Source organism: Sander vitreus, chromosome 3, assembly GCF_031162955.1.
Source record: "Sander vitreus isolate 19-12246 chromosome 3, sanVit1, whole genome shotgun sequence".
Classification (NCBI taxonomy): domain Eukaryota; kingdom Metazoa; phylum Chordata; class Actinopteri; order Perciformes; family Percidae; genus Sander; species Sander vitreus.
This window is the reverse complement of record NC_135857.1, coordinates 2,723,446-2,748,363: the sequence shown is the minus strand read 5'-3', so window position 1 is coordinate 2,748,363 and position 24,918 is coordinate 2,723,446. Positions and strand designations below refer to the sequence as shown.

The window sequence follows — 24,918 nt, the reverse complement described above, 5'->3', positions numbered from 1 at the left end:
TCATAGTAGGAAGAGCACAGCTGAAACTGATAACCTTAACGATGGCTCAGTTCCATCAAGTGTCCCAGTGAGCTATTTCAGTGAGTCAGCATGCACAATACCAGGGCCCAAGTGGAACGCAGCAGTCATTAATGGTTTTGAATACACATGTGCTTTTCCCTACTGTACATGTCAACATGTCTGCCATGAAAAAGGTCTACAGCACATCGAATATGTACAATGCAGCTTAGCTCACTCTGTAACCCCAGCATGTTACTCTGCTCGGTCACCTTGTGTGGATATTTTTAATACCTGTTTTCCAGCAGCGGAAAACAGTATCCGTTAACCGGAAATAAACAAAAATCCGCTTTAGCTAATGCTAATTTTAGCTCATTGACGGTAAATATTAAGTCTATGGTTTAGGTTAATGTAACATAGATACAGTTATAAACTGAAGACTAAGTAGCAAACGCCAACTTTAAAAAATCATTGAAAAAGGTAAGTTTTAAACATTTGTTTATCCTATAGCGTTAGGGTTTCAGTCAGTTTGCTAGCTAGTTAGCGTTAGCTGGTAAGGTTACTCTGAAGCTTGCTGCTTTGGTGAACTATGTTTAGAACCAGAGGCGACCCGAGTGGTAACTTTAAGCTAATTACACGCTTTTCTGTGACTGTGGGCTAATTGAATAGTGATAAGTGGATTGGTTTTATTAAGGCGCAAGTATCACAGCTATGAGGTTATTAAAGCAGGTCAACGTGAACGCGCATCATTTAGCTAAACCTGCACACAGAGGTTTCTGTGAGGGCGCGCCATGGCAGCAACGTGCACGAGGAGCGCTGACACCCGAGCGGTCCGATGTAAATCACTGCAATGGCAGAGGAGTAGGGGAGGGTGGGGTGGAGGACACCGGCTACAGCCCTGCCTCCTCCCCTGCATGCGAACGCACAGCAGAGTAGACACACGGCAGGCAGGAAAGAAGACAGAGCACCATCACAGGGGCAACAAAGGGACGCATGCTTCATTTAAGGCATCAAATGAATAAATGATTCATTGAGACCACTTCTGTTTACAGAATCTGCATCTGTCCTCACCTCAAAGGTAAGAGAGATTGCACCAGAACAAGAAAATCCATATACCGTTTCTTGCTATAAAATATATACATATATATTGTTTCCTATCATAATTTTTATGTCAATTAAGATTCATAGCCATGTTGATGTTGTACTATCCACTGCAAATTCATGTGCATTTCATTGCTTTAAAGATTGAATTGAGACACACTAGGGAGCATGAAATGGGTGTGACATGTTACTTCATTATGTGTGTACCACACCAGCAGCATCAAAGCTTGTATCAGGAGTGTAAGCAACTGACAGAACGCCTAATTGCATGTAATCGCATGATTGTATTATATAAGTTTAAGTTATATGGCCTAAGCATTCTCCCTATAATATTTAGGGTGTAATAGCACTGCACAGTCATGGAGCTGGAGCACTTTGATGAGCGGGACAAGGCTCAGAGATATACCAGAAGGGGCTCAAGAGGGAATGGGCTCCCCAGTCCCACTCATAGCGCTCACTGCAGCCTGTACAGAACCAGGACCCTGCAAGCACTCATCTCAGAAAAGAAGGCCAAGAAGATTCGTTTCTACCGCAATGGGGACCGCTATTTCAAAGGGATTGTGTATGCCATTTCTCAGGAGAGATTTAGGTCGATCGAAGCACTCCTGGCTGACCTCACAAGATCTCTGTCAGATAATGTCAACTTGCCACAAGGAGTGCGGACCATATATACCATTGATGGGACATCGAAGATCACCTCCATGGACCAGCTGGTGGAAGGTGAGAAGTGTTCCAAAATTGTTGTAATTCTGCCCCAGATTTAGTTAATATTGTGAGATCAATGAAGTGACAAACTCCACCAAAATTAACTGCTGATGCAGATCAAAACAAAATGCGTGACTTCCCCAGTCTTGTAGAGCAGAATAAGCCCGTATTACACTATGATGGGATCTTTCCTTTATCTTTTATCCCTTTTTAGTTTGTGGAAAATTAGAAAATCTCTTTAATGTGTCTTGATTTTCTGCAGGGGAGAGCTATGTTTGTGCATCCATAGAGCCCTTCAAGATGCTAGACTACACAAAGAATGTAAATCCCAACTGGGCAGTCGGTGCTAGGACTGCTGCAGCCCTCCGTGACCCTTCTTCCCTTGGTAGCGCCAAGACTGGATCCCCAGAAACCAGGGAGGGCAAGGACTTTATTAAGCCCAAACTGGTAACCATTGTCCGCAGTGGAGTAAAGCCTCGTAAGGCCGTACGGATCTTGCTCAACAAGAAGACTGCACACTCCTTTGAGCAAGTCATGACTGATGTCACAGACGCCATCAAGCTGGACTCTGGAGTCGTCAAAAGGCTATATACTGTTGACGGCAAGATGGTAGGTGTTATTTCTAGTGCTGATTCTATGAACCTCACTTTTGCTCTTTTTGCAGACTTCTAAAACTACTTAAGTGTTCGAAAGTCGCATAGGCCTACCTCTGTCTGTGCATGACTTTCAGTGCTCCCCTAACTCAGAGAGAGAACAGTAGTTAATCTGCATTTCTGAAAAAGTAACCACATTTACATTTAAGTTTAAGAGATGTTAACCCACTAATCTAGCCTATACTCTAATGTGTTTATTTACAGTATGCATCCTTAGTGCACTCTACCTGAAAGTACCATTATCTTAGACAACTGATACATTAATTGCTCACTAGTGGGGAAGAAGACAGGATGCTTTTGTTGGGATGCTTTTGTTGGATAGAAGTCAAAGGAGGCTGGCAAGACCGTTTATCTGTCCGTAGCATTGCTGTGTGCAGTACATACATTTGGTAGTGTAGACTGGTATACTGCTGTTAAGTTTAAATGTTCTCTCCACCTTCTGTCTTCCCATTAGTGGTACTGTACGGTATCTCGCATAGGGATCTTACATCAGCACACTGCACATGAGGCCAACTTGGTACACATTTCCTCTGAGTTTATAGAGCACAGTGAGGGAGTTTTGAGGTTTAAGAAGAACCAGAACTTTTCCTTGTTATTCATGTCTCTGAGAATTGCTTCCTAACCCAAAGAGAGAGACAACCCGGTACGTTCAAAGTCAACTGGGAATATTTGCTAAATGTATTACGAGAAATGGGTTTCTAGGACTTCATCTAATTATCCTATGAAACAGTAGCACACTATTGAATGGATATGGTATTCACTTAATGAGTTAGTTGGAATGTAGGCCTTTGTGGGCCTTAAAGTGTTACGGATGGACAACACTTAAGTAGCAACTGCACATAAAGCTGAGTGAACAAATTAGTTACCAAAAATCCCACAGAAGTAATTAGCTTTTAACTAAACCTATTCATCAATGATCACCTGCACGCTACATTAGTATCCTTATCACAAAATATGATTTTCTTTTTTTTTTTTTTTTTTTCTTCTTCTGATGGTTGCTATGGTTTCCTGTTCTGGTTGCTAAGGAACAGCCTCTGCGGCAGAGCAGTGCAGTAGTAATGTAGTGCGAGAGGGCTTATAGATGCAGTGCTTGGTCTGTCAGCCTTTTTATACACATGGTGGCAAAAAAGGAGCACATGGCTGATATTATTCCTGGATGGGACCCATTCTTTAATGGTAGAGGGAACACTTGGGGATTTTCATATGAACAAACAAATCAGCCTTCATAAATCCTCAATTATTTTAGGAAGACAGATTGTTTAGCAAAGCTTAAATGTATGGAATTGCAATGGATCAAAGGTAGATGTCCATCATGTATACTGTGTGAAAGTGAAACAGAATTTCTGCATTTATCTCTCACCAGCTACTGTATTTGCCGGGTATTGTTTTATTTAGTGGTTTGGATCTATGCTTTCCAAATGAGCTTTAGTGTTATGTGCTTGGCAGTGCAGCTCTGTGCTCTAGTTTTTGTGCTTTTTGTACTTTTTTTGTCATGTTGTGACTCCAGATGGCAGAAAAAGCTCCCGTTGGCATCCCAGGGCCTGCTTTCATGGGTGTTTAACCTTTTAGTAAATGACCTGCTTGTGCTGTTGCTCCTGAAAAAAAGGACATACAAGTTTGTTTTTTAAACAATGTTAATTTAGTACTACCTAATTAGCCTATATATTTACTTAAAATGGTAGAACTGCTTGTTACGCATTTCTTGTATTAGTGTATTGGCTATGGTTTTTAACATTGATGTTAGAATTTCTGATATTGTTGTTCAGTTCATTCATCCCTCTTGATTCTTTTACTGCAAAAGTAATAGACAATTTCTGTTTATTCACATTCATTTTAGATTCATGTTTCTATTAGTGAATCTGCTTAGCGGGTGGCTTTGCTTGATGGCTGTGATCCTTGGCCAAATGGGCACAGCCAAGTTAATGGTCTTGGGCTGTACTTAAAATCTCAGATGACTGATAATTTATTAAACATTATCCACACTGAAATGAGTACAAACGTATAAGGTAGAAAGAAAGCGATAGAGGAACAGACAATTTGCAGACGGGGCCCTATGGGGTAAGAAAACGTGTGTGAGTGTGATGAAGCAGAGAATATTTGCCTGACGGATTACATCTGAGGAGACTTAGGCCATGGCATTCCAATCCCACTATATTGCATATGGCGCTGCACTGTAATTGTATTATGCTCACCACTAACTTCTGTGTTTTAGAGTCAACACTTCTTGTTGAAGTAGGTGTCAATCACAGGCACCTAGGACAGAACCTATTTTGACATCAATGCATGAAAATGGGCTTAACCATGGTGAAATTATGTGTAGATGTCAGCCTATTCATGCTTTAGAAATGTGATACAGAGTGGAAGTGGTCATGGTGGTGGTCATTTATGGTGCTCTATGTGCCAAAGAACAAAACTTGTGTTCTTCATGTTGACCTACACTCTGCCGTTTCCTGGTTTAGCCTGCGTGTTCCCACAATGAATCTCTATTGGTCTCTGCTCATACCACACATGCCATTTCTACATTATGCATAGTGGCTATTTGCCTTTTTATAAAATCAATTGTGTTTCACAAGTTTATATAAAATGATGTTCACCTGCATTTCTGTGACATTAACATTAAAGGAATACGCCGACTTATTAGGACTTTGTCTTATTCCCCGTATCCCCCAGAGTTAGATAAGTCCATACATACTCTTCGCATCTCCGTGCGTGTCGTCTGACGCACCCACCGCTAGCCTAGCTTAGCACAGATCCTGGAGGTAACCGGCTCCATCTAGCCTACTGCTCCCAGTAAGTGACAAAATAACACCAACATGTTCCTATTTACATGTTGTGATTTGTATAGTCACAGCGTGTACAAATGACAAGGTCACATGAGACACAGACATCTTCTAACCGTATACATACTGGGAACTATATTCTCAGAAAAGGGAAGCACTGCTACTTCTACTCCTCACCACAGGGCTTATCAGGTGCTGCGAGCAAATCACTCAGCAGAAGTAGCAGTGCTTCGCCTTCTGAGAATATAGTTCCCAGTATGTATACGGTTAGAAGATGTCTGTGTGTCATGTGACCTTGTTATTTGTACACGCTGTGACTATACAAATCACAACATGTAAATAGGAACATGTTGGCGTTATTTTGTCACTTACTGGGAGCAGTAGGCTAGATGGAACCAGTTACCTCCAGGATCTGTGCTAAGCTAGGCTAGCGGTGGCTGCGTCAGACAGAGTTACGACACGCACGGAGATGAGAAGGGTATGTATGGACTTATCTAACTCTGGGGGATACGGGGAATAAGACAAAGTCCCAATAAGTCGGCGTGTTCCTTTAACGTAGGCTTTAAAAGGATGTAGGCTTTTTTTTATTTATTTTTTTTATTTTTTTTTAAGGACACCTGGCAAAGATGGGTTTTCGAAATGGTTATTAACAATAGAAAGATTGACTGTAGCATTGTGCATAGTGCTTTTCTTGCCATTTCATGTAAAAGCAATACTATTACATGTTTTCCTATTGATGGAATTAATTATTATCTAACACTGCCCTTCAGTTTTTTTCAAATCTTTCACTGTAACTAAAGGGGAGAACGAAGGAGAGAGGAGATATGGAGGCTGTCTGGCTTTCCTCTCACCTACTGCTGTGACTTGGATGTCAAACACAGAACAATGGACTTGCTCAGTGACCTATTGCATTTGGTGTAAAGAAGAGATTTTCTCTGTTCTCTTAATTTTGTTCTGGGAGGCTACTAATTATGCTTGTGCTAAACTGGAGGTTGCTGCTGTACTTGAATTAGACTGCAGAAACCTAACATGTCAAATGTACAAAAGTACTGTGAGATATGTTTATAGGACATAGGATATGCATTAATTTAACATTGTTAAATATTTTTAATTATAGTTGATAACAATGCTACTTCATGGTCATCTGTTGCCAGTTTAACATGTATTTTACAAATGTTGACACATAATATATCATGTAAAGCAGTAGTCCAAAGTCTTACATGACATGTCCCATATTATGGTGATACATTTTGTCAAAACAAAGCCTTTCTAAAAATGATTTGAAATGGTCTTATTTTCTGCTGCTCAAAGTCAGACATGTTAGAACTACTAAGGGCTAAATATAGAAACTCAAAGACAAGGCGATGTAATTAGAATTGTTAATGTGTGGGTTGGTGTTGTGGTTCATGTGTGTGTCCTTATGGATGTCCTCATAGTGCTGGCTTGCACTTATTGAGGCAGCTATTACTCTTATCTGCCTTTGCAGCAACTGCAGTTATGTCACAGAATTCTGCAGCAGACCTAATTTGAATCTTGGATTATGTTTGAATATACTCTTCTCTTTCTACTGGACATTATTTGAGCATGCATACATGGGCATAAAGTACAGTATGGAAAACAAGTAGATATAGCAAATAAATGACCCTTGATTCCTGAAAACAGATCAGAATCAGGAGTTTATTGCAGTAGTTGCCATACGTGGAATTTGCCTTGGGGTATTTACTGCAGTGTCAAATATAAAAAATAAAGTAATGCACGCCCTCAAACTGTACATAATGGCAGCTTAAACAAAATGAACTAGAACCATTCGAAAATGACGTGAAGAGTCCTGTTTCTCCCCGACATGCTGAGTGACCCTGCTGTGTTCAGTCTTGCACTTTAAAGGGGAGATTCAGTACCCTGGAGAGCTCCACCTGCCCACTGCTATAGCAATGTCTCATTACCAGTTTTTTTTGTTTTGTAATCTATTGTCTTTACCATGGTTGAGATTGATTAGTTTCTAAAGCTTGCGTACCTCCAATTGTGTTCTTTCAGGAGCAACACACAGATAAAGCCCTGAGAATCAATATTAGCACAGGATGCTCCAGGAAGGCAAGGACTGTGGGTGTTATTGGGGGGATGGTAGGCCTGATGGAGCTGTGGTGTCACTGAGCCAGCAGGCATTCGTAATCAATATAAAACAACACAGTCATGATTGCCCTAGATATACTGTTCCATCATAGGTTTGAGGTTTCCTTTTTTCCTAGTATTTCAGACGAACAATATGTAATTTAAGATTAAATTAATTTAATGTCTTGTTTCAAAGTTGCATATAAAATATAAAGAGTGGTTCTAATTAAATAAGTGGTTTAAAAGACCTTACATGAATTAATCCATGTTTTGTCACTTAAGTTGGACACTTTTTGTTGAGAGTGCAACGTTGATAAGATCTGTTAATGGCTTTTACCCCTTTAGTAGCAACCGTCCTATTGTGGAACAATATTATTAAAATATTGTCCTTATTAAACGGCTTACGAGAGACATTGGGAGTTATAGGGGGTGACATCCACCTAAGGGCTGAAGCCAGAATTCAACTCACATCGTCATAGTGACGTGGTGTTCCATGTTATTCCGTCTTACCTAGACTGATGTGACAATGTTCTTTTGTCGGCAGTTTGTACTGCCCAGTGCTCCAGATAGGATCTGACAGAGAATATTAAAGCAGCTCTCATCATCTCAAACTCAGCTGTGATTCTGTCTGGTCTCCTTGGCAATGGCTGTGCAGCTCTCCTTCCTTTGGGGTCTCACACTGTTGGAGGAGGGGTGGGGGCAGGGGCTGTCAGAGTAGGGTGTCTGCAGAGAAAATGGCCATATTAAGCCCCCCTCTCTGCTCAATTTTTATTATAAGATTTCATGGCGGAATGACCTTTAGGCTGTTTGGTTTATCATATTAACTTGCAGAAAAAGTACTTCCTATTCCTTTGGTGGATAATCCCGCGTTTCTGTATTTCAGATAAAGGAATATCAAAGCTGCATGTACTATCTTAATCACTGGTGTATCGGTGTACATTTGTACCAGAATAACCTGAGATTTGTACAATGAAAATCAGAATATATTCACATTTTTAACTAAGGAGCATTAGCATGGTTAGAGGGCAGTCTGGTTGACTGACTGTGGTCGGCTTTCTTGTCTGTCCTTTTTGTGTGCTCTGTCTAAGCTCCTAAGTCATCTCATTAGAGTCCTGATGAACTCTCCATGGTTCTTTTTAAGTTAAATTTTTTTTATTTTTATATTTTTTTTGAACCTACAACATACAGAACAAATAAATAAATACAGCTGAACAAGAACAAATACCCTCTCCCACCCACCACCCCCTGCGGTCTCGAGGAAAACAAAACAAACACGAAAACAAAAATCTAGTTCTTGTGATGCTGATGTCATTAGGACTGATACTTGTGCTAGTGCGTTTTTCCATAGTCGATTACTTGGCTTTGTTAATCCTTGCTGTAGAGAGCTCAAGCATAACTATGTCTAGAAGGTATGCCAACCACTGCTTTATACATAGTGAGTGAGGGGGGAGCCAGCGTTGAGCTATAATTTTCTTGGTTGCGGTTGAACCAAGAGTCATCATTAAGTAACAAAACAACCGGGTCAGTAGGAATGCGACATCCTATCACATCAGATATTATTGATGTTGACTCTCCACGGTTCTTAATGATAAGATAATGAATAATGTGTGTACATATTAGATGTTTTGTATTAGATGTATTGGCTGTCTTGAAATTTCCATTTTCTAAACCTTGTCCTCAAAGACACTGTAAGAACACAATCATTGTAAGGTGACTATGGACTTTATTTTATCACTTGCAGTGTTTTACTCAATAGCAACATTTAAAAAAAATAAATAAATGTATACATGTCCACTTCATAACTAATATCAATATGGAATCACGTTTTTGTTGATAGGGCTCTGCCCCTATGTAGAGGAAATGAAAATATCCTCTGGCAAACTGCTGTAGTTAAGAACATCAATAATCCATTTGAGGAGAAGGTCATGACTCATCAGCATCTTTATTTATTTATGACTCTGCATCCACTGATGGACTGATTGAGAGCAGAAAATACATCAACTCAGTCATCTAGTTTCTCTTTGTTGAAAAATGAAAATGATTATAATCAATATTTCTGTTGTCAATACAGTATATGTGGTGGCCAGTTCAAAACCATCCTCTGTAATATTTAACTTTCTACCATATAACAGCTTATTACAAATTCAGAGATTTTAGGCTTATTTTGTAGATCCAGTTAGTAACACATTAATTCTATATGAGAAACGATGTGCCCACGGTGTTTTGAATGGATGACTGGTGTTGTTTCAACATGATTTTGTATTGAATAGACCCCAACAAAAGCAGACAATTAGTGTAATCTCTCACAAAGGATGGAAATGGCATTGTCAGACTACTGAATACAATCCAACATGTTTAAAAGGAGCTTTTCTTCTCTTGGTAGTTACCCAAGATACCTTATCATATGCAGCCAGGCTGACACACCAGTAGAAAGAAACTTTAATTTCATTATTCATATTATCTACTGTACACACACTGTAGCATTTATTTTCCCTTTGTACTTTGGCCATTTTGAATATCTGCTCAAGTGAAATCCTATATCTTTAATCCAGCGGTATTTCTTTTATTGTCTTCTCTCTTGTACACTGAGATGACCTGAAAGTAGATGGACATCTGTACTGACATTTACAGTATATAATCAAGATTTGATAAGATTGTCCCAAATATTATGAATCATGGTAGGGGTAGCTTCAAAAAGATAAAAAGTCACAGTAATGTTTGTTGTGGAATTTCCAGCTTACAAACTCGTGCTATGTAAGTTGAGACCGTGGTACCCCAGGTCTCATTCAGGTCAGTGACCAACATAACCTCATAACCTGTGCAGTAGAGCTGGGTGATATGGAGAAAATCAAGAGAGGAGTTTAAATACAGCTTCAGGAAGACGGGAACTTCAGAGAGTTGGGACGGCACTGCACAATAACACATCGTGGTTTAACTGTGCTGCCTGCTTAATTGTCTCCTCAATTGAGTGTTCATTACATGCTCCTGTGTAAGTAATCAAAGTCTCCAGAACCTTCTTCACGTACAGTGGGGCAAAAAAGTATTTAAAAAAATCCAGAAAATCACATTGTAGGATTTTTAATGAATTTATTTGCAAATTCCTCAGGAAAATAAGTATTTGGTCACCCACAAACAAGCAAGATTTCTGGCTCTCACAGACCTGTAACTTCTTCTTTAAGAGGCTCCTCTGTCCTCCACTCGTTAACTGTATTAATGGCACCTGTTTGAACTTATCAGTATAAAAGACACCTGTCCACAACCTCAAACAGTCACACTCCAAACTCCACTATGGCCAAGACGAAAGAGCTGTTAAAGGACACCAGAAACAAAATTGTAGACCTGCACCAGGCTGGGAAGACTGGGAAGCAATAGGTAAGCAGCTTGGTGTGACGAAATCAACTGTGGGAGCAATTATAAGAAAATGGAAGACATACAAGACCACTAATAATCTCCCTCGATCCGGGGCTTCACGCAGGATCTCACCCCGTGGGGTCAAAATGATCACAAGAACGGTGAGCAAAAATCCCAGAACCACACGGGGGGACCTAGTGAATGACCTGCAGAGAGCTGGGACCAAAGTAACAAAGGCTACCATCAGTAACACACTACGCCGCCAGGGACTCAAATCCTGCAGTGCCAGACGTGTCCCCCTGCTTAAGCCAGTACATGTCCAGGCCCGTCTGGAGTTTGCTAGAGAGCATTTGGATGATCCAGAAGAGGATTGGGAGAATGTCATATGGTCAGCTGAAACCAAAATAGAACGTTTTGGTAAAAACTCAACTCGTCGTGTTTGGAGGGGAAAGAATGCTGAGTTGCATCCAAAGAACACCATACCTACTGTGAAGCATGGGGGTGGAAACATCATGCTTTGGGGGCTGTTTTTCTGCAAAGGGACCAGGGCGACTGATCCGTGTAAAGGAAAGAATGAATGGGGCCATGTATCGTGAGATTTTGAGTGAAAACCTCCTTCCATCAGCAAGGGCATTGAAGATGAAACGTGGCTGGGTCTTTCAGCATGACAATGATCCCAAACACACCGCCCGGGCAAAGACGGAGTGGCTTCGTAAGAAGCATTTCAAGGTCCTGGAGTGGCCTAGCCAGTCTCCAGATCTCAACCCCATAGAAAATCTTTGGAGGGAGTTGAAAGTCCATGTTGCCCAGCGACAGCCCCAAAACATCACTGCTCTAGAGGAGATCTGCATGGAGGAATGGGCCAAAATACCAGCAACAGTGTGTAAAAACCTTGTGAAGACTTACAGAAAACGTTTGACCTCTGTCATTGCCAGCAAAGGGTATATAACAAATTATTGAGATGAACTTTTGTTATTGACCAAATACTTATTTTCCACCATAATTTGCAAATAAATTCATTAAAAATCCTACAATGTGATTTTCTGGATTTTTTTCTTCTTCTCATTTTGTCTCTCATAGTTGAAGTGTTCCTATGATGAAAATTACAGGCCTCTCTCATCTTTTTAAGTGGGAGAACTTGCACAATCGGTGGCTGACTAAATACTTTTTTGCCCCACTGTATGTGAAATGAGTTGTGCTGCTCCTGAGTTTTTCCTTAACAATGTTGTTTACGGTGCCGTTGTGTGGACCCATGTGTCCTTGGACTTAAAATATCTAGTACTGTGTATACTATACTATATGTGCTATATATATATTATAGAATAAACTGTACTGTACCCTTTTGAATGCACTTTGCTTAAAACCTTGGGTATGTACAGTATATATGCATTAAGTCACTTTCCCTCATAATCATAGATAAACCCAATATAGATGTATAGGCCTAGATATAGATTTCAATAATCAGTTTCTTTTTCTTTTTTAAAGGGATCATGTTGCACATGTAAGCGCAGTCGGCACCATTCATTCAATATATTTTCATTTTTTTCATTTTCATTTAGTCATTGTTGACATAATATGCTGTCTGAAGAGGGGTTTCTGCGGGAGTTGGTCACTGCTTTCACACACTGAAATGTTACTGAATATCTTTCAAGATGCTCCATTAAAGTTTGAAAGCAGTCCATTACTGGCTAGTGAGTGCAGCAGCAGTGTCAGTGTGCGGGTCTTTGCACTGATTGATAAATATTGAAAATAATACCTAGTATACTTGGGTAGCTTTTTAATTGTTGAGTTATTTATTTTGGTGTATGTCAGGTATTGGGAGACACCAGCACTGTCTTTGGAATTAATATTATGTAGAGTATCACTGAGGAGAGTACACGACATATAAAAGTTGTAACTTTGAGTTATAACTCAAACTTTTCCATCTTTACCAGGTTACATGCCTTCAGGACTTTTTTGGAGAAGATGATATATTCTTTGCCTGTGGGCCTGAGAAGTTCCGTTATCAGGATGACTTCAACTTGGATGAAAGTGGTAAGTGATCTTTCATTTATATGAGGCTTGGATCGCTCAGTGGGGAAAGGGTAGGACTAACACCTCGTCGGGCTTTATGTTTTTGCCCATCGTAGCTATGCATACCGTCAAATTTTAATACTTTGAGTAGCATTTTATTAAACTATTCTCATTTGTGGCCCACATAAATACTGAATATGCCAATGAAGTGGAACTATTGTGCTTCTTGCAAGTTTGTAATCGCATGTCTATTATTTCAACTGCTAGTCCTGCTCCTACTGTTAGATGCACCACTAATATACAGTATGAGGTGTTGCTGCCATCTTGTACCCTTTCGCTTTTTTCACTACAAATCATTGTTTAAATATGAAGAGGCCAGACTTTACCAAATGGCATTGGACTATATGACACCATGTACTGAAGATCAGATTGCCAAACTTTCCATTTATAAAGACCACTTATGAATGAAAGGGTGGCAGAATAGTCTTAGTGGAGTATTTATGCTTACAGATGCTGTGGTGAGGAGACAGTTGGATTGAAATACAAATTTGCTTCATGAATACAGATGATCTGAAGGACATTATCATTCACTTGACCTAGTTTATAGTTGTGGTATAAAGTGTGTGTGTGTTTGATTGTGTAGATCAGAATAGAAAGGATGTCATTGCTCATACTTTGTGGCTTCATGGTTTTTAGGCTGTTGTAACCGGAAGAAAATGGTTCCTATTACTGATGTCCAGTACTTGCACACCTTTTCTGTGTCCCTAGTATTTGCAGCTCTTGTTCAGTAACGTTTTTGGCTGGACCGCAAGCAATGCAGGGCCAGTCCTATAGAAGCGAAAGTCTGTCACTGAGAGAAGGTTACACCATTGGTTGGAGTAAGTGATGACGTTGGTATGGTTAGAGATTCCCCATTGGTCGTTGCTCTATCAAAACGAATCAGCTCGACAGTTATTATTCATCGGAATCATTTCATATGATATGCTACTTCACTAAACTTTACGAACAATTATTACTGGGACCACTACAGAAAATTGCAGTTGAACATTTAATATTCAGGAATTAAAGACACTGCTGACTATTCCTGTTAAAAAATGTGGCCACACTTAAGCACATTGATCATACTCGGTCCAGCCATATACTCTAAACCTAGTCTTGGTTTTTTCCTACAAACTAAAATTAATCTGGAACTAAAAGGGCACTCGGGAAATTGCAGACCTCAGCCAAGGCACCCTGTCTCACAGTATTAATGCATAAGGAGCAAACTCACCTTGCTGATTATTCTGACACCACATGAATACAGCACGTCCTATCTTACAACATTAATGAAAGTGAAAAATAATTTTGTAATGGGGTCTTCCTTGGCCCATGCTATGCCCTTCCAAGGTTCTTGAAAATCGAGCCTGTAGTTTTCCCGTAATCCGACTGACTCTCCCTCCCTCCCTTCTTGGCAGAGGTAACTAACACAGTACTTCCAACTGTCAGAGCCCTAAAGCTGACTTATAATGGTAAAATGCATGTAAAGCCTAGAAGCCTAGTATTAAGTAGGTAAAACGTTGCGCCAGCAGTGTACATTTGTCTTTTCTTTCTTTATAGAGTGCAGGGTGGCAAAGTCTCCATCATATGGCCGCCTCCCCTCCGTGCAGGGTCTCTCTTCCCCAAGAGGTGGTGGGATGTCCCGCAGGAGTAAGTCTCCTTCATCCACTGGTTCGGGTAAGTGTGACACAAAGAAACAAAAGCAAATGTATTGTTCTAAAGTCTCACACAGTGTTCTTATAGGATTATGTGTATACTTGAGTATGTATAAACAGTACATTTTCGTCTATCCCGCACTATTTCATCATTATTGTGATGTTTCCAATTCTAATGTACCGGCAGCTAATGGCACTGCAGGCAGTCAGCTGTCCACACCTCGATCTGGAAAGTCTCCAAGATCCTCTCCAACCAGTCCAGCTAGCCTCCGAAGACGACGGGTAATAAAAGTTGATGTGCCTATAAATATCTCTTGAAGTACTCATATTGTGCTTTTTGGCTTTGTCCCTTTCCCTTTATTGTGTTATATATCTTTTTTGTGCACGTTATAGGTTTACAAAGTGAAAAATCCCAAAGTCCACCCCAAAGGGACTTACCATCTCCAACAGAAAACACTGTTCACAAACTGCTCCAAACAGCTCTATTGTAGTCCAGCCTTTACTTCAGAGACAAACGTGGAACACAGGTTATAATGCTCACCTAGCTGCTAGCATGGCACTCCCTCATACTCTGCAACTGACAAGCTAGCAGTACTTACTGACTCCCAACAAAGATGGAACAGAAGTGAGATGTCTCACTCTGTAGCTAAAACAGAGAGCTCAACACACAGGGTGAAAAGAGGAGCTGCAGCAATGTGCAGCACAACAACTATATGGTATTTTCTGAAAATGAAACCACATAAACCTATTCTGGAACAACCCCTAAATACAATTATGAACCTGAAAATGAGCATAATATGAGCACTTTAAAGATGTATTTTATATGATGTCAGACATACATCATACCCCAGTAGCTTTGAGAATGAGTTTTAACAATTTATCATTAAATCATATTTAAAAGTATTATGGTGACATGAAATTAAACAGAAACATTAGGTTTGGGAGTGCATAACAAGTCGACTCTGGAGTGAATTCCAATTATTGATCCCATCATTAATTAAGCATAAGACTGGCTGGGGTTGGTATTTTGGCTGTGGCAGAGAATATTATTTTCTCTCACTCCCTTTAAGAACCACATGTCAGTCTTTGTTCTGGTGGAAAGGTTAGTAGTTTCACTACACTTTTATTTGTCTGTCTAATCTCAAACTGCATCCTCAAGGCTGCCAGGGTGGAACAAATGGGCTTTGTGTAAGCTGGCTGTAATCAATTTTTTTTTATTTTTTTATTTTTATAAGGTTTGCCTTCAGTGAAATTTATATAGACAAGTGCGTCTTTAGTTCTCACTCCATGGCTGTCTTCTCTTTCCAGGGATCTCAACACAGTGGCTCTTCACTTTCTTTAGCTTCTACCAAGGTTTGCAGCTCAATGGACGAAGGGGATGGGCCTGGCAGTGAGGGTAAGACATTGTATAAGACCCTAAACATAGTGGAAGAAGACTGGCTACTGTTCATAGCTTTAACATTAGAGATCTTCTTTTGTTTTGTTCCCCAGCTGAGCCAATGGATGAGTACCCCTCAGTACCTGCTTCGATAGCAGAGAGATACAAAGTGGGGAGGACTTTAGGGGACGGAAACTTTGCTGTGGTGCGAGAGTGTGTGGAGAGATCCACTGGAAGGGAGTATGCTCTGAAGATCATCAACACAGATAAATGCAGGGGAAAGGTGAGCCTGCCTCTACATCTGCTGACTACAATTGTCACACCACCAAGTTTGGTCTGATTCATTAACAAACTATTTTTTTTGTGTACAATGTTGATAGAGTTCTGTTTTGGATGCTCATTCAATTTCTTTATTTTCTTCATTGGTCAGCAGATGGTGCTATCTCCTCTGGGACTAACATGACATCTATGTGTGTACATCCTTTTTTACTATACAGTGTTACTAGATTTTCCCTTTGTTTGACTAAATTTCCTTATTACCCAGGAGCACATGATCCAGAGTGAAGTGTCAATCCTTCGGCGCGTGAAACATCCCAACATCGTACTTTTAATTGAGGAAATGGACACCTATAGTGAGCTCTTTCTTGTAATGGAGTTGGTTAAGGTACACATTTGTTCATTCTTAAGAATACATTTTAAAGCTTAAATACAGTAAAAGTCGTACAGTATGGTTCATTTGTGAAATTCTTTTGGTCAATTTGTTGTATTGAAATGTTTTTGTTTTTATGAGACTTCTATTTTGTAACATCATTTTACATTGGTCTATACCATTTTTGGATTCTACTTGAGTCCTGTTAATGGATAAAGCTGCATCAGCCTTTTAACATAGTTAAAGACTAGCAAACTGTACTCTTTCACATCCCAAATATTCTTTCTCCAGCGATCTCTTTGATGCAATCACCTCCTCAAACAAATACACCGAGCGAGACGCGAGCTGTATGCTGTTCAATCTGGCAAGTGCCATCAAGTACCTGCACAGCCTCAATATTGTCCACAGAGACATAAAACCAGAAAACCTGTTGGTAAGTATGGCTTTACAAAGATTCTGTTTTGGCAGTGAGTGGAGCTACATTGTAAAAGCTTTGCAGCTTAAAGCCACATAGGTCCATGTTTCCTATTAATCCCCTTTTCCCCTTGTCTCTTTTCTCCAAAGTCCATACGTACAAGCTTGCCTCCGAAGACGACGGGTAATAAAAGTTGATGTGCCTATAAATATCTCTTGAAGTACTCATATTGTGCTTTTTGGCTTTTGTCCCTTTCCCTTTATTGTGTTATATATCTTTTTTGTGCACGTTATAGGTTTACAAAGTGAAAAATCCCAAAGTCCACCCCAAAGGGACTTACCATCTCCAACAGAAAACACTGTTCACAAACTGCTCCAAACAGCTCTATTGTAGTCCAGCCTTTACTTCAGAGACAAACGTGGAACACAGGTTATAATGCTCACCTAGCTGCTAGCATGGCACTCCCTCATACTCTGCAACTGACAAGCTAGCAGTACTTACTGACTCCCAACAAAGATGGAACAGAAGTGAGATGTCTCACTCTGTAGCTAAAACAGAGAGCTCAACACACAGGGTGAAAAGAGGAGCTGCAGCAATGTGCAGCACAACAACTATATGGTATTTTCTGAAAATGAAACCACATAAACCTATTCTGGAACAACCCCTAAATACAATTATGAACCTGAAAATGAGCATAATATGAGCACTTTAAAGATGTATTTTATATGATGTCAGACATACATCATACCCCAGTAGCTTTGAGAATGAGTTTTAACAATTTATCATTAAATCATATTTAAAAAGTATTATGGTGACATGAAATTAAACAGAAACATTAGGTTTGGGAGTGCATAACAAGTCGACTCTGGAGTGAATTCCAATTATTGATCCCATCATTAATTAAGCATAAGACTGGCTGGGGTTGGTATTTTGGCTGTGGCAGAGAATATTATTTTCTCTCACTCCCTTTAAGAACCACATGTCAGTCTTTGTTCTGGTGGAAAGGTTAGTAGTTTCACTACACTTTTATTTGTCTGTCTAATCTCAAACTGCATCCTCAAGGCTGCCAGGGTGGAACAAATGGGCTTTGTGTAAGCTGGCTGTAATCAATTTTTTTTTTTTTTTTTTTTTTTTTTTACACAAGGTTTGCCTTCAGTGAAATTTATATAGACAAGTGCGTCTTTAGTTCTCACTCCATGGCTGTCTTCTCTTTCCAGGGATCTCAACACAGTGGCTCTTCACTTTCTTTAGCTTCTACCAAGGTTTGCAGCTCAATGGACGAAGGGGATGGGCCTGGCAGTGAGGGTAAGACATTGTATAAGACCCAAACATAGTGGAAGAAGACTGGCTACTGTTCATAGCTTTAACATTAGAGATCTTCTTTTGTTTTGCTCCCCAGCTGAGCCAATGGATGAGTACCCCTCAGTACCTGCTTCCATAGCAGAGAGATACAAAGTGGGGAGGACTTTAGGGGACGGAAACTTTGCTGTGGTGCGAGAGTGTGTGGAGAGATCCACTGGAAGGGAGTATGCTCTGAAGATCATCAACACAGATAAATGCAGGGGAAAGGTGAGCCTGCCTCTACATCTGCTGACTACAATTATCACACCACCAAGTTTGGTCTGATTCATTAACAAACTATTTTTTTTGTGTACAATGTTGATAGAGTTCTGTTTTGGATGCTCATTCAATTTCTTTATTTTCTTCATTGGTCAGCAGATGGTGCTATCTCCTCTGGGACTAACATGACATCTATGTGTGTACATCCTTTTTACTATACAGTGTTACTAGATTTTCCCTTTGTTTGACTAAATTTCCTTATTACCCAGGAGCACATGATCCAGAGTGAAGTGTCAATCCTTCGGCGCGTGAAACATCCCAACATCGTACTTTTAATTGAGGAAATGGACACCTATAGTGAGCTCTTTCTTGTAATGGAGTTGGTTAAGGTACACATTTGTTCATTCTTAAGAATACATTTTAAAGCTTAAATACAGTAAAAGTCATACAGTATGGTTCATTTGTGAAATTCTTTTGGTCAATTTGTTGTATTGAAATGTTTTTGTTTTTATGAGACTTCTATTTTGTAACATCATTTTACATTGGTCTATACCATTTTTGGATTCTACTTGAGTCCTGTTAATGGATAAAGCTGCATCAGCCTTTTAACATAGTTAAAGACTAGCAAACTGTACTCTTTCACATCCCAAATATTCTTTCTCCAGGGGGGCGATCTCTTTGATGCAATCACCTCCTCAAACAAATACACCGAGCGAGACGCGAGCTGTATGCTGTTCAATCTGGCAAGTGCCATCAAGTACCTGCACAGCCTCAATATTGTCCACAGAGACATAAAACCAGAAAACCTGTTGGTAAGTATGGCTTTACAAAGATTCTGTTTTGGCAGTGAGTGGAGCTACATTGTAAAAGCTTTGCAGCTTAAAGCCACATAGGTCCATGTTTCCTATTAATCCCCTTTTCCCCTTGTCTCTTTTCTCCAAAGTCCATACGTACAAGCTTGCACTTACAACTATATGAAGGCATGTAACATACATAGGATAAATAAATGAAATTATGAAATGAAATTACTATACACAACTCCACAAGGTATTTTCTGTACAGACGGAAATCTAAAATAGCTCTAATTTATTAACTCTAAAATGTAGTTCTAGAAGCAGAAGATTTAAGTGCTCATATTATGCTTTTTGGCTTTTTCCCTTTTATTGTGTTATATATTTTTTTTGTGCACGTTTATAGGTTTACAAAGTGAAAAAGCCCAAAGTCCCCCCCCCAAAGGGACTTACCATCTCCAGCAGAAAACACTGTTCACAAACTGCTCCAAACAGCTCTATTGTAGTCCAGCCTTTACTTCAGAGACAAACGTGGTCACTTTGTAACACACGTTATAATGCTCGCCTAGCTGCTAGCATGGCACGCATACTCTGCTTCTGACTGGCTAGTAGTCCTTACCTAGGTACTGTCAGGGCACGCCCTCATACTCTGCTTCTGACTGGCTAGTAGTCCTTACCTAGGTGCTGTCAGGGCACGCCCTCATACTCTGCTTCTGACTGGCTAGTAGTCCTTACCTAGGTACTGTCAGGGCACGCCCTCATTCTCTGCTTCTGACTGGCTAGTAGTCCTTACCTAGGTACTGCGCATGTGCGACTCCCAACAAAGATGGAACAGAAGTGAGATGTCTCACTCTGTAGCTAAAACAGAGAGCTCAACACACAGGGTGAAAAGAGGAGCTGCAGCAATGTGCAGTACAACAAAAATAGGGTGTTTTCTGAAAATTAAACCATGTAAACATATTCTGGTACAACCTCTAAATACAATTATGAACCTGTAAATGAGCATAATATGAGCACTTTTAGATTTCTGAATTGAATGAATGCAATCTATTCATTCACATCGGCAAAAGAAAAGCCTGGGATTGAACTCATTTACAACTGTTTATTGCTATAGTCTTGGCATTTGTTACATAATACTCATCTGGTGATTTAAGCAAAAATCTCATAGTATAGAGAGTCCATCTGTATTTGCAATGTTAATTTTCTGTACTTTTCCAAAACAGTCTGTTTGTTATATAAATTACAAACCTTCCCAGGTCTTTATTTCCATTCTGTTTCATTCGCTGCACTCGGTGTAACCTCGTTTTATTATCCAGCTCATTAATGAAATCTTTACCACAGCAACAAATATTAATTGGCAAACATGTTTGCTTGCAGTTACTTACTGTGTGTGTGTGTGTGTGTGTGTGTGTGTGTGTGTGTGTGTGTGTGTGTGTGTGTGACAGGTGTTTGAACACCACGATGGTAGTAAGTCTCTGAAGCTAGGTGATTTTGGCTTGGCTACGGTCGTCAACGGGCCCCTCTATACTGTGTGTGGCACGCCCACCTATGTAGCACCAGAGATTGTTGCTGAGACCGGGTGAGACATGATTAGTAGGGCATTTGCTGTGAAAGAAAGTAGAAATAAATGTCGTCATGACATTCAAAAACTGCTACAGTAATTCTAAAAGATGTGCTTAGTCTCTCTGATACGTGCTATCTTAATCTTCAATTACAGATATGGCCTCAAGGTTGACATTTGGGCGGCTGGTGTCATCACTTACATACTGCTGTGTGGCTTTCCTCCGTTCCGTGGGTATGTGCTCTTGTATCAGGAGGTAGTATGGTGTTTTAACCACATCAATTTGTTTAAACCACATTAATGAAAATGTCTGTTTGCCATCACATTATAGACTATTATGTGAAACTTAGTTTGAACTTAATATTCTATTTCTACAGCAGTGGTGAAGATCAGGAGGCTCTCTTTGAACAGCTTTTGAGTGGCCAGCTTGATTTCCCTGCACCTCACTGGGACCATGTGTCGGCCACTGCCAAGGTTTGGGTCTGGAAGGGCTCCCATTATCTGTCATTGTTATGCTCCATGTAAAACACCAGAGTCTGTCAGTGATGTGTTGCTGTGGTGTCTCTTTATTTAGGCTTTGATCACTGGGATGCTGCAGGTAGAGGTGGATCAGAGATACACAGCTGTACAGGTGCTCGATCACCGCTGGGTCAATGTAAGTTCACCATGTTAAAGTCAGCCAGTACACACGAGTGCTGCTAAGACAGAGTGCAGTATGATACAGCAGGGAGTTCCTGAAGCTTTGTTCTTTGTATTTTTTCAGGATGATGGTGTCTCGGAGAACGAGTACCAGCTGCCTGTGGCTGGGAAGATCAAGAAGAACTTCAACACCGGGCCCAAACTCAACAGCACCACAGCAGGAGTGTCAGTCATTACTGTAAGCACTGATATATATATATATATATATATATACACACACACACACACACACACACACACACACACACACACACACACCCCTCTGCATCAGTACATCACATTTTGGCTCATTATTTTTTTTAATTTGCTTTAGTGATGATGCTTTGGATGTCACTTGAAATTGAAAAACATTTCTTTTCATCTCCTGCTTAACGCCTTATGTGTGCAAAAGCTTTTTATCACTTTCCTTTGGATGTCATTAAAATTGATACTAGCATTGTATGCTTTTGCAAAGCAGCAAATGAATCCATCTTTTCGAGAAGTGGTGACTTCTCGGCTTTATTCAGTGTATACATCAGCTCATCCATCTGCTTCTTGCTGCTGGGTCTTCCTGTGTGTGCTCTGGCCTCTCATCCTCCTCTGTCTGACTGTCAGCACTGTCGTTGGGAGATCTTTTTAATAACATACAGGTGCTGGTCATATAAATAGAATATCATGAAAAAGTTGATTTATGTAAGTAATTCCATTCAAAAAGTGAAATTTGTATATTGTATTCATTCATCACACACAGAGTGATATATTTCAAATGTTAATTTCTTTTAATTGTGATGATTATAACTGACAACTAATGAAAACCCCAAATTCAGTATCTCCGAAAATTAGAATATTACTTAAGACCAATACAAAAAAGGATTTTTAGAAATGTTGGCCAACTGAAAAGTATGAACATGAAAGTATGAGCATGTACAGCACTCAATACTTAGTTGGGGCTCCTTTTGCCTGAATTACTGCAGCAATGCGGCGTGGCATGGAGTCCATCAGTCTGTGGCACTGCTCAGGTGTTATGAGAGCCCAGGTTGTTCTGATAGTGGCCTTCAGCTCTTCTGCATTGTTGGGTCTGGCGTATTGCAGCTTCCTTTTCACATTACCCCATAGATTTTCTATGGGGTTAAGGTCAGGCGAGTTTGCTGGCCAATTAAGAACAGGGCTACCATGGTCCTTAAACCAGGTACTGGTAGCTTTGGCACTGTGTGCAGGTTGATCCTGGACCTCAGAAAACACAGTGGACCAACACCAGCAGATGACATGGCACCCCAAACCATCACTGACTGTGGAGACTTTACACTGGACTTCAAGCAACGTGGATTCTGTGCCTCTCCTCTCTTCCTCCAGACTCTGGGACCTTGATTTCCAAAGGAAATGCTAAATGTACTTTCATCAGAGAACATAACGTTGGACCACTCAGCAGCAGTCCAGTCCTTTTTGTCTTTAGCCCAGGTGAGACACTTCTGACGCTGTGTCTTGTTCAAGAGTAGCTTGACACAAGGAATGCGACAGCTGAAACCCAGGTCTTGCATACGTCTGTGCGTGGTGGTTCTTGAAGCTCTGACTCCAGCTACAGTCCACTCTTTGTTTATCTCCCCCACATTTTTGAATGGGTTTGTTTCACAATCCTCTCCAGGGTGCGGTTATCCCTATTGCTTGTACACTTTATTTCTACCACATCTTTTCCTTCCCTTCACCTCTCTATTAATGTGCTTGGACACAGAGCTCTGTGAACAGCCAGCCTCTTTAGCAATGACCTTTTGTGTCTTGCCCTCCTTGTGCAAGGTGTCAGTGGTCGTCTTTGGGACAGCTGTCAAGTCAGCAGTCTTCCCCATGATTGTGTAGCCTACAGAACTAGACTGAGGGACCATTTAAAGGCCTCTGCAGGTGTTTTGAGTTAATTAGCTGATTAGAGTGTGGCACCAGGTGTCTTCAATATTGAACCTTTTCACAATATTCAAATTTTCTGAGATACAGAATTTGGGGTTTTCATTAGTTGTCAGTTCTAATCATCAAAATTAAAAGAAATAAACACTTGAAATATATCAGTCTGTGTGGAATGAATGTATACATTATACAAGTTTCACTTTTTGAATGGAATTACTGAAATAAATCAACTTTTTCATGATATTCTAATTATATGACCAGCACCTGTAGTTGGCCAACAATGACTACGTTTCAGTATATGATTTCTTGGAATAGTTATAAAGCTGAGCTGGATTTGTTCAATTCGCGTATTCTTGAAGTCATATTTTTTTACCAATTGCTATTGATGGGGGTGAAACATCAATTGCATTTCTCTACATTTTCTTGTATGTTGCCTTTTTAATTACTTTACTTAATATACTTACTCGGTTGTCTGTTGCCAAATGAAAACATTTCTCTGACAGTTCACAGAATGTCAGTTGACGGTGACATTTTTGGGCCATTATTTTTCTGCCCCTTCTCATCACAGCAGTTATAATAGCAATTTAGAGTTGTGCACCTTATTGTCAATCAGAACAGTGATGCTTTGAGTTCAAGGTGATCCTCTGAGTTGCACCTGCTCTCTCTGCTCAGCTGGACCAGGACTTTACCATCCAAAGGTCAGGGTCTTTGGACCACATCCAGCATCCAGGATTATACTGGATAAGGTATGACACAGCATAGCGCAAATATGCAGTGCTTCCATGGCAAAGTGCTGGCAGTCTCCATTTCCATTGCCCCTAAATGAAGCCCTTTCCACGCCTCGCCCTTCATTTACCTCATCAAATCCATCCCTTTATCCCGTCGTTCATCTCACTATTGCTGTGGCTGTTTCCTCTTGCCTGGTCGCCTTGCTATTTACTTATTCTGTATGGATAAGTTATGCATCCATAATGCTAACTGCATCTGAGGGTTCACGTGACACATTGAACTGGAACTGGATGTTGTAAGAAGTGCTGTCACAGACGTAGAGATGTCACACCTGACATTGGCAGACCTTTTTGCCGATTGTTGCTTCTCCTCGTTTTGTTGAGCACTGCACTAGTTTGCTGTGTCACAAATTGAAGTTAAACTTTCTCTGTCATAAGTAGTTAAACTGAGGAGAATTGTTGTGAGGTAAATGCAGCTTTCCAGATACAACTGCATGCAAACATTGGCTCATCTAACCTTTGTGCCAAGTGTCTAACTGGTGGTCGATTGGATGCCACTCCTCATCTCTGTGGTCTTGTGGTGAACCTAACGATAGCTGCTGTGTCACCCTCTCTCAGACCACGTCACTTGATAAGGAGAAGCAAGTTTTCCGACGAAGACGCCACCAGGATGTGAAGCTCGCTCCCAAACTCCCACACAGCATCGGCGCCTCCCGCAGTGCCAACCCCGGCCTCCCCGCGGCTGAGTTCACCTCTGAGTCTGAGGACTATTCCCCCGGTTCGGCAGGCACTGTGCGTTCACCCACCTCTCCGTTCTAACCGCCTTCCAGAGGCCACAGCACCGTCCACCCCTCCATGGAAAAGT

General features: G+C 40.5%; 1 protein-coding gene across 5 annotated transcripts; it reads left to right on the top strand.

The window, feature by feature from the left end:
* Positions 1-1,457: 1,457 nt before the first annotated feature.
* LOC144512370 (serine/threonine-protein kinase DCLK1-like) lies at positions 1,458-24,872 on the top strand. 5 transcript variants are annotated; one of them, XM_078243123.1, is made up of 16 exons: positions 1,458-1,818; positions 2,066-2,412; positions 12,631-12,730; positions 14,306-14,416; positions 14,588-14,682; positions 15,709-15,796; positions 15,892-16,061; positions 16,323-16,442; positions 19,068-19,214; positions 20,639-20,772; positions 20,911-20,988; positions 21,132-21,228; positions 21,329-21,409; positions 21,518-21,631; positions 23,998-24,071; positions 24,672-24,729. In XM_078243123.1, exons 1-16 carry the CDS (start codon positions 1,458-1,460, stop codon positions 24,727-24,729), a joined length of 2,175 nt encoding a protein of 724 aa, XP_078099249.1. The 5 variants fall into 5 exon arrangements, with proteins under 5 accessions (XP_078099249.1, XP_078099241.1, XP_078099233.1 ...); XM_078243115.1 differs by having other exon boundaries at positions 14,306-14,422; positions 15,709-15,790; XM_078243107.1 differs by lacking the exon at positions 23,998-24,071 and having other exon boundaries at positions 24,672-24,872.
* Positions 24,873-24,918: the final 46 nt, after the last annotated feature.